At 53.0% G+C, this 14,812-nt stretch overlaps 5 protein-coding genes across 5 annotated transcripts; 1 reads left to right on the forward strand and 4 right to left on the reverse strand.

Annotated features, from left to right (window-relative positions):
• Window positions 1-102: 102 nt before the first annotated feature.
• Window positions 103-559, reverse strand: BGZ61DRAFT_539093 (uncharacterized protein; the record flags this gene model as incomplete). Its single annotated transcript, XM_046254739.1, has 5 exons — window positions 103-111; window positions 161-172; window positions 224-319; window positions 377-400; window positions 461-559. 5 exons carry the CDS (start codon window positions 557-559, stop codon window positions 103-105), a joined length of 240 nt encoding a protein of 79 aa, XP_046096895.1.
• Window positions 560-3,041: 2,482 nt separating this feature from the next.
• BGZ61DRAFT_539094 (putative alpha-xylosidase) lies at window positions 3,042-5,480 on the reverse strand (the record flags this gene model as incomplete). Its single annotated transcript, XM_046254740.1, has 1 exon — window positions 3,042-5,480. The coding sequence occupies one exon, from the start codon at window positions 5,478-5,480 to the stop codon at window positions 3,042-3,044; it is 2,439 nt and encodes an 812-aa protein (XP_046096896.1).
• Window positions 5,481-6,904: 1,424 nt separating this feature from the next.
• On the forward strand, window positions 6,905-8,475 carry BGZ61DRAFT_499136 (general substrate transporter; the record flags this gene model as incomplete). Its single annotated transcript, XM_046251368.1, has 3 exons — window positions 6,905-7,288; window positions 7,354-7,599; window positions 7,672-8,475. 3 exons carry the CDS (start codon window positions 6,905-6,907, stop codon window positions 8,473-8,475), a joined length of 1,434 nt encoding a protein of 477 aa, XP_046096897.1.
• Window positions 8,476-9,168: 693 nt separating this feature from the next.
• Window positions 9,169-11,163, reverse strand: BGZ61DRAFT_367660 (dehydratase; the record flags this gene model as incomplete). The annotated part of the gene is made up of 3 exons (XM_046241808.1): window positions 9,169-10,374; window positions 10,434-10,645; window positions 10,725-11,163. The coding sequence occupies 3 exons, from the start codon at window positions 11,161-11,163 to the stop codon at window positions 9,169-9,171; spliced, it is 1,857 nt and encodes a 618-aa protein (XP_046096898.1).
• Window positions 11,164-11,903: 740 nt separating this feature from the next.
• Window positions 11,904-14,413, reverse strand: BGZ61DRAFT_539098 (fungal-specific transcription factor domain-containing protein; the record flags this gene model as incomplete). Its single annotated transcript, XM_046254741.1, has 10 exons — window positions 11,904-12,021; window positions 12,057-12,256; window positions 12,312-12,729; window positions 12,767-12,940; window positions 12,994-13,166; window positions 13,220-13,313; window positions 13,367-13,423; window positions 13,478-13,799; window positions 13,847-13,983; window positions 14,370-14,413. The coding sequence occupies 10 exons, from the start codon at window positions 14,411-14,413 to the stop codon at window positions 11,904-11,906; spliced, it is 1,737 nt and encodes a 578-aa protein (XP_046096899.1).
• Window positions 14,414-14,812: the final 399 nt, after the last annotated feature.

Consider the following 14,812-nt stretch of genomic DNA (forward strand, 5'->3'; position numbering starts at 1 on the left):
TTCCAGCTTCTAGTCTAGGTCTCAGCCCTCCATATATTTATTCCATGCAGTAACTGCTGTATGCAGAAGGATTACTTCTTATTGTAGAGGATAAGCTGTGCCTCAGACGCACTGTTCTTGTGAGCATTTTTCCTGAATATACTTCAAGGTTGTATCTTACGCATGAGACATACTACAGAATAGGTTAGATGATTCACCAAACTGGAGATGCTTTTGTACTCACTCCTCCATCGCCACAATTGCGCTCGTTACCACCCGGTCGGCTACAGGTACCGCGGAAAATTTTGAAGTCGTTGATAGGGCTCCCAGGGCCGTCACACTTTCATTTGGTTAGTTGCACCTTCTGCTGAGTGAATTGAGAGTCAAGTTTACTTACGCAGTATTGGAACCTTCCACTGGCCTGTTAGAAGTTAATGTTAGAAGCAAATCGCACTGAATTCGGATTCGAATAAAGACCCACGCAACTAAGTCCTGTCGAGATGCCGTATGAGGTGCACCACGCTGCCATCGCGCCAGAGCTTAGCAAGAGAAGCTCCGAAAGGAGAATTGATAGTCTCATGTTGGCTTTTGTATATAATATAAACGAAACTGAAAGTGTGAGTGCGATTGGTTCTTAGAGATAAATTGATGTGATAGCGTCTTGAAAGTAGTGGTGTCGTTGTACTTTAAATAGTCGAGAAGGACTGTACTTAGTGTTTTGGTCCCGATCCCAGATTGGTGGAACTATAGGTCGTGCCTGAAACAATTCATCCTTGCCAAGACAGTCAAGACACATGAGATATCCTGACGGAAAATTTTGTTGCTTGTGGACTAATTCAAAGTTAAAGTTCGTACTTTAAGCTAAGTTTGCCAAGAACAGGGTGCTTATTCGAAGGTTGGCCCACTCTTAATCTTCTGCGTATTCTCCAGAAATCACCAACGTTGTTTAGAGTTACTTGTAGAGGCTTGCATATTAATACGAGATGTCTGTTAATGAATTAGGATTGGCTAAAGCAAGGTTAGAATAAACTTATAGAATAGGGGCACCTGTAATAGTCTTTCGGGCTTTTATGTAAGATGCCGGTTCGACGCCTGGAAAGATTTGAACTCCGCAGTTTTAGCCGAAACGTATGCCACGTCAGACTCGGCCACGCCGTGTGCTCCGAATGAACAACTTTGCAGTAGTGACATTAGACATGGTGAGAGCCAAGCCAACTTCCCTGTAGACAAAGTTTTAATTCATCAACGTCGACCTAGGGGTAGCTGGCTTCTAGAATTCGGAATGAAGAATCTAGCTTTTGCCTTCTTCAACAAGATCTGTGTTTTACAATGCAATGAGGTTCCGTACCCAGGGCTCGTAGCTGGAAGCCTTGGGGACATACAATAATTTACTGATATTCTTTACTACTGTTAGGATTAAAGCAATTAGACTATGAGCCATCCGGCACGGCCGAAATGGTACGATTTACTCGCCATGGTGGAGTTGTCTACTACCGGTACGAGCTTATTCCTTTTTGAGTGGGCTGGGCCGCCAGGTTTTAATCTCTCCGCCCCCCTCAAGAAGCCCCACACTCTCGCCTAACTCCGTTCTATTCAGCTCTTACTTGACTCTGGATAAGTTCAGCATTTTATTCCCAACATCTAAGGATAGCTTGTTAATGTAAGGCTGCCTTATAGCTTTTATGGGAGTGGGTTCTAAATATGTAATCTTTGTCTAATAGCTAAGGCTTGGCCGACTTTCGTCAGGAGTGACTGTAGGGTACCTTACGAGAGACGAGGGAAGGATTCGGGACGAATTGGCCGGCCAATGCTTGAATGAAGAGATATACATTGCGAGCGCCAAGAAAATGCAATGTTTAGGACTGTGTGTAACCATGCCGCCGGTCTGAGCGTAGACAGAGGCACGGGAGGCAGAGATCTCTGCCGGCAAATACCAGGATATGCTGCCCAACGCCAAGTCAACTGGCCACGACTCGATGCCCATCACCACCTCGGCGAGTTTCCAGTGTCGCGGAAAAGCGAGTATTCTCTAGCTTGTTCACTGTCCCCATACTCTGCTGTGATCGGTCAAATAACCTATTGCGTTTGATTAGAAAGCATTCTGGGGTGTCCCGTGAAGGATAGCCATGGCCGCAGCTGTAAGAGCAGCCTCGATCAACATACCAACGACGTCCTCGCTCATTCCCTGGACTCTCAGGGAGCGTATTTTCCAATCGATAATATATAATGCCTAATCAACTCTTCTTAATACCCATTCTACGGTCAGTAGTGGCTGTTGAACTTGGGGCCTTGGCGATTCCGTAATGTCACGAGCTACTCGCTCGCAGCCGTCTCCCACTGTCGCTAGGTAGGCTTCAAAGGCTCGCGTTGCACTAGACTCTGCTGCTAATGATATAAACACGCTTGATATCTAGGGACTACATGGACGTGTTATTCTCAGTACAGCGCGTCCTAGTTCTTCTCGAGAGGCTCAGTACCTCTTTCCTGAGTTAAAGCTTGTCTGCTCAGCAGTATAGCAGCCCAGATCATGGAGGCGAGTGAGGGTTGAAGCTCAGATAGATATAGACCATAAAATTCACTACGTGCGTTCTGCACGTTTGCGTCAAGGCCTCTTCAGTTTATGGCCGTTCGAGACTGTTCGAACCAGGCTGCACAGGTCCTACGGGACGTCTCCATTCGATGAGTCGCATCGCGTGTGCATGCACGAGACCCTGAGAGTGTATATCCGGGGGATACCGTACCGAAGGCGCGCTCACACCTGCTAGGACCAGACCTAGACAGACTTGGACCAGACTTGGAACAGACTCGGGCCCTCATTGAGACCTGGCCAGGGACCTGTGAGCATGGTTAGACCAGATTCGCCTTTGAGTACTAATTTCTGTCTAGCAGCTCAATCAACCGAGCGAGGAGGACGGCACGGAGGATGATGGTAATTGAGCAGTGTCGGTGGCCAATCCAATTAATTGCCACACGATGTCTCACGTCGTTATCATGGAACTGAAATGCACTCTGTATTTTCGCTGTCGATCCGATACTCTATTTCTAGTTGTCTGATACAGCATCTACATTCTAGAATCCGCCACCAATAACTCTAGGATAGGACCAATGATTTTTTGACCTGCGCCGAGACTAACAAGCTCGCCAACCCGCGACGCAAGGCTGGCCTCCTTCTCGACGGCGATTCTCCAGATGGCGTCCTTGGTACCGAAGTCGGTCTGATAATCCAAGAGTAGCTGGTTGATGCGCGGCTCAATATCAAACACAGCCAGCTGAGGATCTTGGCGTAAGAACTGCACCGTGATGTCAAGACCCGTCTTCCCTCGCGATATTGTGAGCGCAGGGACCGAGATGTCCAACCCAAACATGTCCGGCTCTGCGTGTCTGGTGATAGTCACAGACGCCCCACTGATCGCCTTGCCGTCGATCGAGACAGAAACCTCGCTTGGTGTCACGTTCTCAGCCAGGCGGAAGAAGCGGAAGGTCCACGCCTTGTCGCTGCTCGACGTGGACGTGGCCGTCAGCCTCGCCTCCTCCTGATCCCACTGGATGGTGAAGCGACGCTCGCCAACACCTCTAGACGCTGACTCAGAAGCATCTACATCGTCTCCCGGGTTCTCGACAACCTCGAACCGTCCGCTCTTACCGACGACAACGGTGACTTCAAGCGCGCTTGGGTTGTGCCCGCCATTCTCCGGGACCGCCGCAGCATCAAGAGGAATGATGGAGCCCTCGGCAGCGAAGACGGGCATCTCGCCCAGCGGCCGGAATATCTCCAGCTCGCGGCCGCCATCGTACACCAGTCCAGTGAAGATATCGACGTATCGGGCTGCTCCCGGAGGAAACCATACGCGGACGCTGGCGAGGTTGGTTGAAGAATCCCGCGGCTTCGTCACAGGACAGACCATCAGCTCCGACCCAAAGGTATACTGGTTGGGCAGTTTGTACGCCTCCTTGAGAGCGGGATACTTCCAGTACATCGGCTGGACCAGCGGCTCGTCTTCACTGGCAGCCCTGACATTCATGGTGTGCAGGTACGGGATCATACGGTGCCGCAGCTGGAGAAACTTGGTCATGACGAGCCGCGCCTCGACGCGGTAGTACCACGGCTCCTTGGACTGCCACCGACTGTTGGACGAGTGCAGCCGCATCACGGGCGAGAAGACACCCAGCTGCACCCAGCGAGTGACGAGCTCGTCGTCCCGCGAGCCGAACATGTGGCCACCGATGTCGTGGCTCCACCAGCCGTAGCCGATATTCGACGCCGTGGCCGTGAATTCGGGCTGGAAGTCGAGAGACGCCCAAGATACGACGGTATCGCCTGAAAATCCAATGGGGTACCGATGGCTGCCGGGGCCGGCGTACCGCGAGAAGATCAGCGGCTGGCGGCCGTCGTGTGCACTATCGAGGAAGTGGTAGTGGTTTAGTAGCCAGAGCGGGTCAATCCCAGTGCGAGAGTGCTCGCCTTGCTGCCAGTCGATCCACCAGAAGTCGCAGCCGTCGTCTTCGAGGCCCCGGTGGAGAATCCCAAGGTACGCCTTCATGTACTCCGGGCTCCCAGGGTTGAACGGGATCGGCCGCTGGCGCTGAGTGTCGTGTCCTAGCGCCGCGGCCATGGCATTGTACTGATCCTCGAACGCATGTATCCCGTCGGCCGGGTGGTCGTTCAGCGTAAGCTTGAGACGTCTCTGCTGCAGTTCTTTCTTAAAAGCCCTTGGGTCCGGGAAAAGCTTCCGATTCCAAGAGTAGCCCGTCCACTCGCTGGTAGTGACGCGCTCGTCGTCGACGAGATGCCAGTCCATGTCAAGCACGGCAACAGACAGTGGTATCCCCTCCTCGGTGAACTTATCCATCAGGGCGATATATTCGTCGGCCGAGTAGCGATGGAATCGGCTCCACCAGTTCCCAAGTGTCCAGCGCGGCAGCAGTGGCTGGCGCCCTGAGATAGCATAGAGGGCTTTGATGGCGGCCTTGTAGTCCCTTGCGTACGCAAAGAGATAGCCGTCGATGCGATCCCCAGGTCGGCGGCTGGCTCCCCAGCCTTCGGCGTCAAAGACCATGGATCCGCTGTCGTCGATGGCGGCGAAGCCGAGCTTGGAGATGACACCAGGACCAAGTGATATGCGTCCGTCGATGTTGTCCAGCGTTCGAGCCGTCCCACCTAGAGACGAGTTGAAGTCTCCATAGCGCCACACCGTCTCCCCCTCGGAGAACTTGCCCTTGAGGTCCACGATGAGTCCGCCAGGGCTCGGCCGTTGTTTGTCGTAGGTGAGCCGGAACCGCGCTGTCTCGATCTCGAGCATGTCCGAGTCGTCAACGGTGAACTCTGGGACAGGGAGGTCTCTGTTGATGGCAAAGGTTGACGCTCTGTCTTCGAAGTGTCCATCGGCACTCCATTCGTACCGTAAGAGGCCGTCGGCGAGGATGGTCAGCCTGTATGTTTCCCCAGACACAACCGCGGCCGGGTTGGCGATGGGACGGCTTGCGAATCCATAGTCTTCCATGGTGTTTAGACGAGTTACGATACAAAAAAGTCCGAGTTTGAGGATCATACGTGTTGCGTGTCCCCAAATCCGGTTTTACTGAGACCGTTCGTTCCATCTGCTCGCGTGCTCAAGCCAGGGGGCTCGGATACTGCTGTATGTCTGATTGGTCTAAAGTCCCGCAGAATCCCTCACTGAGTGACGGATTGTCCGGGGTGTGCTTGTGGAGAATCTTATCTGATCACACGAGGATGTCCCCAGATTCCCCACCGTTGACCATGTTTCCTAGGGCCACTAACACAGCCTCAACTGTCTCGTGTCGGCTCTAGCGCCAACAAGCAGACCACTGTCCATACTTAAAACGGACGAATGTCCCCAGTTTATAGCCTTTTGGATAAGCATAAGCGAGAACCCCTCCCGGTCTTGTCCAATCCTGAGTCACAAGGCATGTTTGGCTTCGGGTCAAGTTGTTAGGACCCTGACCGCTCAGCAGTCTTGAGAAGAGAACTGACCGACCCATGGGTGGAAGGAAACATTTGTCGGACCGACAGAAATACATTCAGCGCGTCATGTTCAGTTTTAGGCCAGTGTTGGAAAGTGACTCTATATCATTGAACTCCTGATAAATTGTTATCCCAACCTTACCTACTTAGAAGGGGGGGTTAATAACTTCTATTTTAGTTAGTTCCAATGATAAAGTATCTCTATTTTACAAAACCTCTAATAGATTAATACCTCAGTCATAGGGGGGGTTCAATAACTCCTCTTCCAGCCAGTCCGAACAACGATCACAAGAAAGGCTCAACACCATCATATCATCAATTTGAACACTATTGCATCAATCATATGACCGTAATGGATCCATCACGACTTGTCGGTCCGACACAAACCCTTTTGGCGCGCCATTTTCAATTTTCGACCAGGGAAACGTAACTCAACCGGGGTAGGACCAGGTCGAGCACCTCGTCTGTCGGTCCGACAAACCCCATGCAATGCCGCTGGCAGTACCGAGTGCATGGCTCTACCCCGGTTCCGGTGATTCGAACTCACCTTCCCCAGCGCTACAATTCCGCTGGTCTCCTCCCGTCTGGGGTTGACATGCGTTGATGGCGTCTGGGGAAACTAGCCCCACTCCACATATCATGAGACAACATGTTATAAACTGGTTATAAAGTAGGTATTTGCCTCTCGAGGGCGAGACGAGTTGTAGTTGAAGCCATCACTCATAGTGTTGTTGAGTGAAAACACATCCTGCTTCTCCCCGGCTGCCGCCTCATCCCATACTTGATATCTTCATTCCCGGCATGGATAAACCCAAAGAAAACACCACGCACCATGAGGGTGACACCGCGGCCCAGAGCAAGGCTGAGCAGCAGCCGGCCGGTGTGTCAGCCATCGACGACGTGCTCAGGGCGGCCGAGGCCGCCGCTTTGCGCGAGAAGGACATGTCTGTCCTAGAGGCCATCAGAGCCTACCCCAAGGCAATCGCCTATTCCATGATCCTCTCCCTCTGTCTCGTGATGGAGGGCTACGACACGGCTCTGACCGATGCCTTCTTCTCCCTGCCCCAGTTCCGGGAGAGGTTCGGCGAGCAACTCGAGGATGGCGATTACCAGATCACCGCCCCCTGGATGTCCGGCCTGAAGAACGGCGTCCAGGTCGGTCAGATCTTGGGGCTGGCGGCCACCGGCATCATTGCTGAGCGGTACGGCTACAAGAAGACCATCGTCGGGTCTCTCCTGATGCTCATTGGCTTCATCTTCATCTTCTTCTTTGCCTCGCACATCGCCATGCTTTTCGCTGCCGGCGTGCTCTGCGGTCTTCCCTGGGTACGCCTTTCTTCTTCCTTAGATATTCCTCAACTAGCGAAACAAAGCTGACACACGATGTCTAGGGTGCCTTTCAAACCCTCACAACCACCTACGCCGCCGATGTGACCCCCATCCCACTACGCTCCATCCTGACAACCTACGTCAACATGTGCTGGGTGATGGGTCAGCTTATCAGCTCGGGCGTCCTGCGCGGCCTCATCAGCCGCCAGGATGACTGGGCATGGCGTATTCCCTACGCCATCCAATGGGTGTTTCCTCCTCCCATCATCCTCGGCGTGCTGCTCGCCCCGGAGAGCCCGACTTGGCTCGTTCGCAAGGGGCGGATCGAGGATGCCAGGAAGGCTCTCCGGTGACTGGCCAGCGGGCCGACTGACGAGGAGATCAACAACACCGTGGCCATGATTGCATACACAGACCATATGGAGAAGGAGGTCGTGGAGGGCGTCTCGTACCTGGACTGCTTCAGGGGCACCAACCTGCGGCGCACAGAGATTGCGTGTATGGTCTGGGCAGCCCAGGTGCTTTGCGGCGTCTGGTTTGGCGGCAACGTCATCTACTTCTTGCAGCAAGCTGGCTTCGATCCCGCGAGGTCGTTCGACTTTGGCATCGGCACTGGCGCCCTCGCTCTGGCCGGCACTATCGCGGCGTGGTTCGTTCTGCCTCACGTAGGACGGTGCAGACTTTACCTCGTCGGCTTGAGCGTCATGCTCCTTATCCTGCTGACTGTGGGCTTCATGGGTATCCCAGCCCGCGTCGAGGCCATTGGCTGGGCGTCCGGTGCGTTGATGATGGTCTTTGTCGTCACATACGACATCACCGTCGGCCCCGTCTGCTACTGTCTCGTCGCCGAGATTCCTACGACGCGACTGCGTATCAAGACGGCCGTCCTGGCCCGCAACACCTACAATGTCGTGAGCATCCTGGCCAACCTCCTGAACCCTCCCATCCTGAACCCCGGGGCGTGGAACCTCCGTGGCAAGGGCGGCTTCGTCTGGGCGGCGCCCTGCGCGATTGCCCTGGTCTGGACCTATTTCCGCCTACCGGAGACGAAGGGGCGCGCCATCTCCGAGCTGGACACTCTATTCGAGAGGCGCGTCAGCGCCAGGAACTTCGCCAAGGAGGAGATTGCAGTCTTTGAGCGGGGTCTTGAACACAAGCTGGACGATGAGGAGCCCACAGTCTGATCGAGGGCTCTCGTCCAGCCGTCTTGGTAGTGATCGTCGTGCTGTACAGCGACCCCAAGCGTGTCAAGGGCCTCTTTTCAGGGTCAGCCTTCTGTCGAACCAGTGGTTGATTCGCCAGCCCAGCGTCAAACCCATCGACTCGTGATGAGGGCCGGATTTGGAATTATCTAGCAGTAATAATATGTATCACGATATCATATGTTAACTCCCAACCTTCCCCCAGACTTGGTGCCGGTGCCAGGACAACGCGTAGTCGATTCGACATCTGTTGCATCTTCTCATCTCTCCAAGCTGCTGGCGTATTGTGTGCATGGCTGAATTACAATTGAATGGCTCTCGAACAGGCAAGCATCAATTGGTGTCACGGCATCAACGTGCCGCCATAGGACAAAGTCATGAGGTGCACTGCGACCTGCCGCCGCTCGATGTCTCCAGCTACAATGGAATTACTGCAATTAGCAATAGGATTGTGTTAAATAATAACATGACGAATGAAATGGTAGGTTTCGTAGCCCGTCAACACTAGAGTTAGAGTCACAACACTTGAACCTCTCTATAACCAGCTCATATATAGTCATACGAGAAATAATACGGCGTCAAACTGTTCATATTGTTACAGGTCATCTTGAACACCACCGTGCTGCCTACACGCAACACTCCATCGACCGACGATAGCTATTCTATATATAACAGTTAAGGCCCAGCAGCAGTTAAAAAGCCAAAGTCGGCTCCCTTCTCTGCCTGCAACACCGAGCGCATGAATAATCCACGATATCCTCTTGTTTTCTCCCGAGAAACCCACACCGGTTGTTTTCCAGTCGTCCTTGGTTGTCTGCTGCTTTCAAACTCCGCTTGTCTCTCCTCAAGCCGCCGTTGGATCTCCGCGTCTGAGATTTCCACTTGCAGTATGCGCTGTTCTGCATCGCAGGTAATGATGTCCCCATTCTGTACGATGCCAAGAACTGAGCTCGGGTCGGCCGCCTCTGGTGATACGTGTAGAACGATGGAACCACCTGCCGTGCCGCTCATTCTCCCGTCTGAAATTCGGAGCATGTCCATAACGCCATTTTCCGCGAGCTTGCGAGGGATGGGAATCATTCCAGCCTCGGGCATTCCGGGGTTTCCTATAGGCCCTATGTTCTGGAGAACCAAAATGCTATTCTTAGTCACCTCCAGATTCGGGTCATCGACGCGCTTCGCCATATCAGCGGCACCCTTGAACACCACAGCCGGGCCAGAGTGCTTGAGGAGATGTCGCCATTTCGACGCGCTCGCCTTCATGATGGCGCCGCCGGGGGATAAGTTACCACGGAGAACAACGAGGGAAGCCGCTGGATATAGAGGATCGTCAAACGGTTGAATGCAGCTTAGGTGCCGAGGTACTTCGATCAGAGTTGCCCTGTCCAGCTCTTCCCCAAGGCTTCTACCGGTGACTGTTGTGGCATTGAGATGGAGCAAGGGTCTAAGTGAGTGCAACAATGCAAGCATCCCCCCAGAGTTGTGAAAGTCGGTCATGTAATTGTCACCGCTGGGCTTCAAGTCCACAAGCAGCGGCGTTGTCCGGCCAATCTCGTTGATATTGTCCAAGTTGATACTCTCGACCAGCTCGGTATCCATGTGTCGGCCGATGATTGCCATAAAGTGAACCACGGCGTTCGTGGAGCCTCCGATGGCTTGTAGTACGGTGATGGCGTTCAGGAAGGATTCTCGCGTGAGTAGTGACTGGGGCCGAAGGTTCTTCTTGAATGCAGCTACGGCATTCGCACCAGTCTCTTCTGCAATCCGTAGTCGAGAGGAGGAAACGGCGGGGGCAGTGGCACCGCCGAAAGGCATTAGACCGAGGCCGACGAGGATGCAAGCCATTGTACTAGCTGTTCCCATCACGCCACAAGTGCCGGCCTGTGAATATGACATCTGTCAGCAGGTATGTTGGTCAACGAAAGAAGAACGGGACGTACAGTTGGAGCTAGCTCGTTGTTGATGGCCGAAATATCTTCAATATCGATGGTTCCGGCTCGATAGCTCGCCCAATTATTCCGACAGTCAGTGCAAGCCCCGATCCTCACGCCCTTGTGACTTCCCGGCATCATTGGCCCGGTGACGAGATGAAGAATGGGTTTGTTTGCTGAAAGACCGCCCATGAGTTGGGCCGGAGTGGTTTTATCACAACCTTTAAGAAGGTCAGCGTAATACTCCTTCTGATGACCAAGAAAAATAGTCGCAAGGTATGCAGGAAGGGGTGGGCAAACCTCCAATAAGCACAACGGCATCACAAGGTTGCGCCCGGATCATTTCTTCTGTGTCCATACTCATCAAGTTCCTCAGGTACATACTCGTGGGTGACGAGAACGACTCATGGATGCTAATTGTTGGGAAGTCAATGGCGAGCCCGCCGTTCAGCTGAACACCACGCTTGACGGCATCGATCAGTTGGGGAATATTGGCGTGACATGGGTTGAAGCTAGAGTACGTATTGACGATGCCAATGATGGGGCGTGAGAGGGCATCCTCGCTATAGCCGAGAGCCTTGATGAAGACTTTTCGAAGGAATAGAGAGAAGTGAGCGTCGCCATATGATGTCAAGCTTTGACGCAAGCCATTAGCATCTGGGGGAATAGGAGTCTCGAGGTCGTAATCTGGATTGACATGCGTGCCCTCAGCCGCATCCTTTGAAGTGGTGTGAGACATTGTTCAGGGTGTTCTTGGCTGGTCTCTATTGGCAACGAGGATTTGCACGTCTGGTTTATCCTTGCTAGGATTGGTCGACACACCTATTTAAACGCGTTGAGACGGGCAGTACAAGGGCACCGAGCCCATTGTCCGAGACACGCGAAGTTCCGCTTCGGAAAAGACCTCCACATGCTTGAGCCTTACTTTCGTATGACGCCTCCAATTGGAGTAACCGAATTGGAGTAACCGACATGTTGGTGGCGGCTTCCGAGCAACTCCGAATCTTTTCCGCTAACGCGTGGATGGACCGCCACTTACACAACTTCTCCGAGCCCTCGGAGCGCGTCTTGATGTGTACCGAGCTCCGAGGAGATTTCTAGCTCGCCTAGGGTATAACACCTGGTATCTTGCGCGTAATTTTCATACCAGTCTAATCCTAGTCCCGCGTCCCTCTGCTCATGCAAATCAAGAATCAGAGCCTGAAAGCCAGCATCAAGATTGCCGTCATGCCACCAAGCACCAACAACGAAGAGGACCGCCTAGTAGAAAGCTATCCAGATTTGAAAGATAAAGTTATCTTCTGTAAACATCCTACCCTCCCACACAGACTTGCCACCACATGACCCAAGACTCACCACATTCCCACAACAGTAACGGGCGTCGGCCAAACTGGAAACCCCAATGAGCCCGCTTGGGGGAATGGTGCTGCTACAGCCCGTCTTTTAGCCTCCCAAGGCGCCCACGTCTTCGGATGCGACTTAAACCTCGACGCGGCCGTGCGGACGCAGACGCGTATCGCTGCAGACGGAGCACAGATAACTGTGACCAAGGCCGATGTCACGAAAGGCGAGGACGTCAAGAGGGCTATCGCGATTCCTAGCAAGGCCGAATTCGTTAGTCGTGATACGAACTCATGCTCCGCTAGGGGGGTAGGAATCTGTACATCAAGCAGTTTTTGCGCGCTGATATTGACACTGTTGTCCAGCTTCCGTTGAAATGCCATGGCGTCTTCGACGGCTTTCTCAACTACGAACCTATCCTCATGGTCTTGATACAGGGTTAAATAGACGAGTAGGATGGAGATGGCACAGAAGACGAAATGGGATGTAATCTGCGGGAGGCCCCATGTCAGCGGATTGCGAGGTTCTTTGAAGCGTGAGACTTACCCAGAATATTCCGTTGTACTTTCCATCGTCAACTCCAAACTCCGATGCCAACGCGACCATAGCCAGGGCACTCTCCGCGCACTTCTTTGCATTGTCAGATAAAGGGTCGGTAGGAGGCTTGTTGGGCTCCTGGCGACGAAAATCGCGCAGCAAAGGCCCCCGATAGATGAGCATTTTCGCAAAGAAGAATGCCGCCTGGACCGTTGGCTGCTGGCGTTTCAGAATCCAGGGTGTATCGTAATACTGTTCTTCCTGGCGCGGGAGGGACCCTGTCTTGGGATGGAAGAAATCGGGCGTGGTTTGGAGCCACCGCTGAAGCTCGCTTTCTAGCTCGGAAATGATGGCGTCGGTGGTTTCTGGAGCACGGTCTGCTACGGGGTACAGTTGAGAAGCAGCCCTTCCGATGATCTTGACCAACCTATTCGCACGTTTTCGGTTAGTATTGTATAAGTAACGCGGAAGGCAGGTATGGCTGTGCTTGCCGGTAATGAACAGTCGTCCCCATTAGTAGCTTTTTCTCCCTGGCGTCGACTTGAGATGAGACAGTGTCATCGAGGTTCGGAGTCAGTTCGACCGTTACATCGCTGTCTTGAATGGCCATGGGCCGTCCAAGTATGACGGCGAGATAGCTAAAGGCACGGGTGTTAACAATTGGCAAATCAAGGCAAAGAGAAGAATTCACCGGTCAATCATAAACATGGACCAGAAGAGGCGTCGTCTGTAGTATGCCTGCAACGGGTCAACGCTTGCCAGTTGCTGTTCCCTCTGGATATCTATCATTTGTCCGAGTCTAATGGCCCAGCCAAGCGACATCCAGGCACTGTTGAACCGGCCAAGTACAAGCTCACATTGGCACTAAAAGAGCTTAGTGGAAAAGAACTTCAACCCGTGCGAATTTGGAAGCCTACCTTTAGTAATTGGGCTTGTAGTACCCCGATGGTTGGAGGGTATATTCGATCAACCTTTTCAAGCCTATTTCCCGCGGCCTGTAGAAACGGTAGCCTTTCAGCTATTAGTACTTGAGCATGTTCTCTTCGAATGACGCCATCTCGTACGCTTTTGCTCTCCATGGCGCAACCGATTCGTTTTTCCATGACGCGGTCCACACGCAACTACAGGCGCGGTCAGTATGTCAGCTAATGGAAGGAGGAAAGTGCAACAAGTACCCAGTGCCAATAACCAGAAGAATGATGGCCGTATTTGCATGGTTCTGTGCCAGCTTATCGTCATTGGTATAAAGGTCGTCCAAGAGTTTGAAAGTCTGATCTCGAGGCAAGAAGCGACAGGTGGCGTTGCCGTGGTCAAAATAGGCGTCCAGACAGCTCGTCGCCGTGCTCTTGTCGGGAAGGGCCAATGTCTGGATATAGTTCGTAGCGTGGATATGGTCATCTTCTTCGTGTCTCTTGAACAAATTCCTGGGAAGCCCTTGGCCAATCTGTGCCAAGTGTCCCGAGACTCTTCGTAAAAAGGCGTCGACGCTCGCATCACCTACTCAGATCAGCTTGATGGGTGGACTAGTGGGCGTGGGACGCTACCATTGTATTCTTCAGAAACCTCAGGGGCATCTGCGATATCTGCATCTACTGCACTGGTCACCGATTGCGGTGGGCTGAAGGTCGGGGCATGCTCGTGGACTGGATCAGGGATGGTCTGGGGAGAATGTGACACGCCTCTACAATGCGAACGGCGGCGGTATGGCTGCTGCGGACATTAGACAGAATGGACGGGGGGAGGACATGTTGCGAAGTGTCCCGCGTGTTGACTTGCAGCTAATCCGCCCTGAACACGGTTATACGAAGCGCGATACGCGCACGCTGGAGCCCTCGTCAGAACCGCCATCTTTCAGCGCAGGCGTTCGTACGTACCGATGTTGCCTTGTGTACAGCGGGAACACGGGTTTTGTCCGTCGCATTTGACCTTGCGTCTTTTGCAAACGTCCCAAGCTCTTGATGCAGCATCAGCCATTAGTTGTTGTGTTGTTACGCATTCACTCTGAAAGGCCGTTGCCTTGGAGCACCCACAGGTCGCGACATCTGTCCAGGCATGGGGAGTACGTACCTTGTAACGTTTTTCCTCTGCGTAGTATCCGCAATAGATGCCATGACGATAGCAGTGTCTACGACGTGACAGTCAGCGTTGAAGTTCTACCCACATGACGCGTGGAAGAAGGGCGGGGCGACAATGCGGGGGCGTCGGCATTGAGGGCTTCGGAATATCGGTACTCCACCGAGCAAGTCCGGTTCAGTCCACCATCAAGTCAAAACATTCTTATTACAAAGTGGCCGTCGATTTATCTTTGCCATTTGTGTTTAGAGGTTTCAGGAGCTCGAATCCAAGCATTCTACGTCTATGAAGCTAGGTATCAATTTGATCTGGTGACACAGCAACTGCCCTTCTGTGGGAAACACGTTCATCCTGTACTGAGGTGTAGGGTAGCTTGGGCCAGGTGTTGAACCCGCCTTGGGGCCTCGATGGGGCCTATACTTAAGGGCAGCCAGCCC

This window comes from Ilyonectria robusta (assembly GCF_021365365.1).
Source record: "Ilyonectria robusta strain PMI_751 chromosome Unknown BGZ61scaffold_32, whole genome shotgun sequence".
NCBI lineage: Eukaryota > Fungi > Ascomycota > Sordariomycetes > Hypocreales > Nectriaceae > Ilyonectria > Ilyonectria robusta.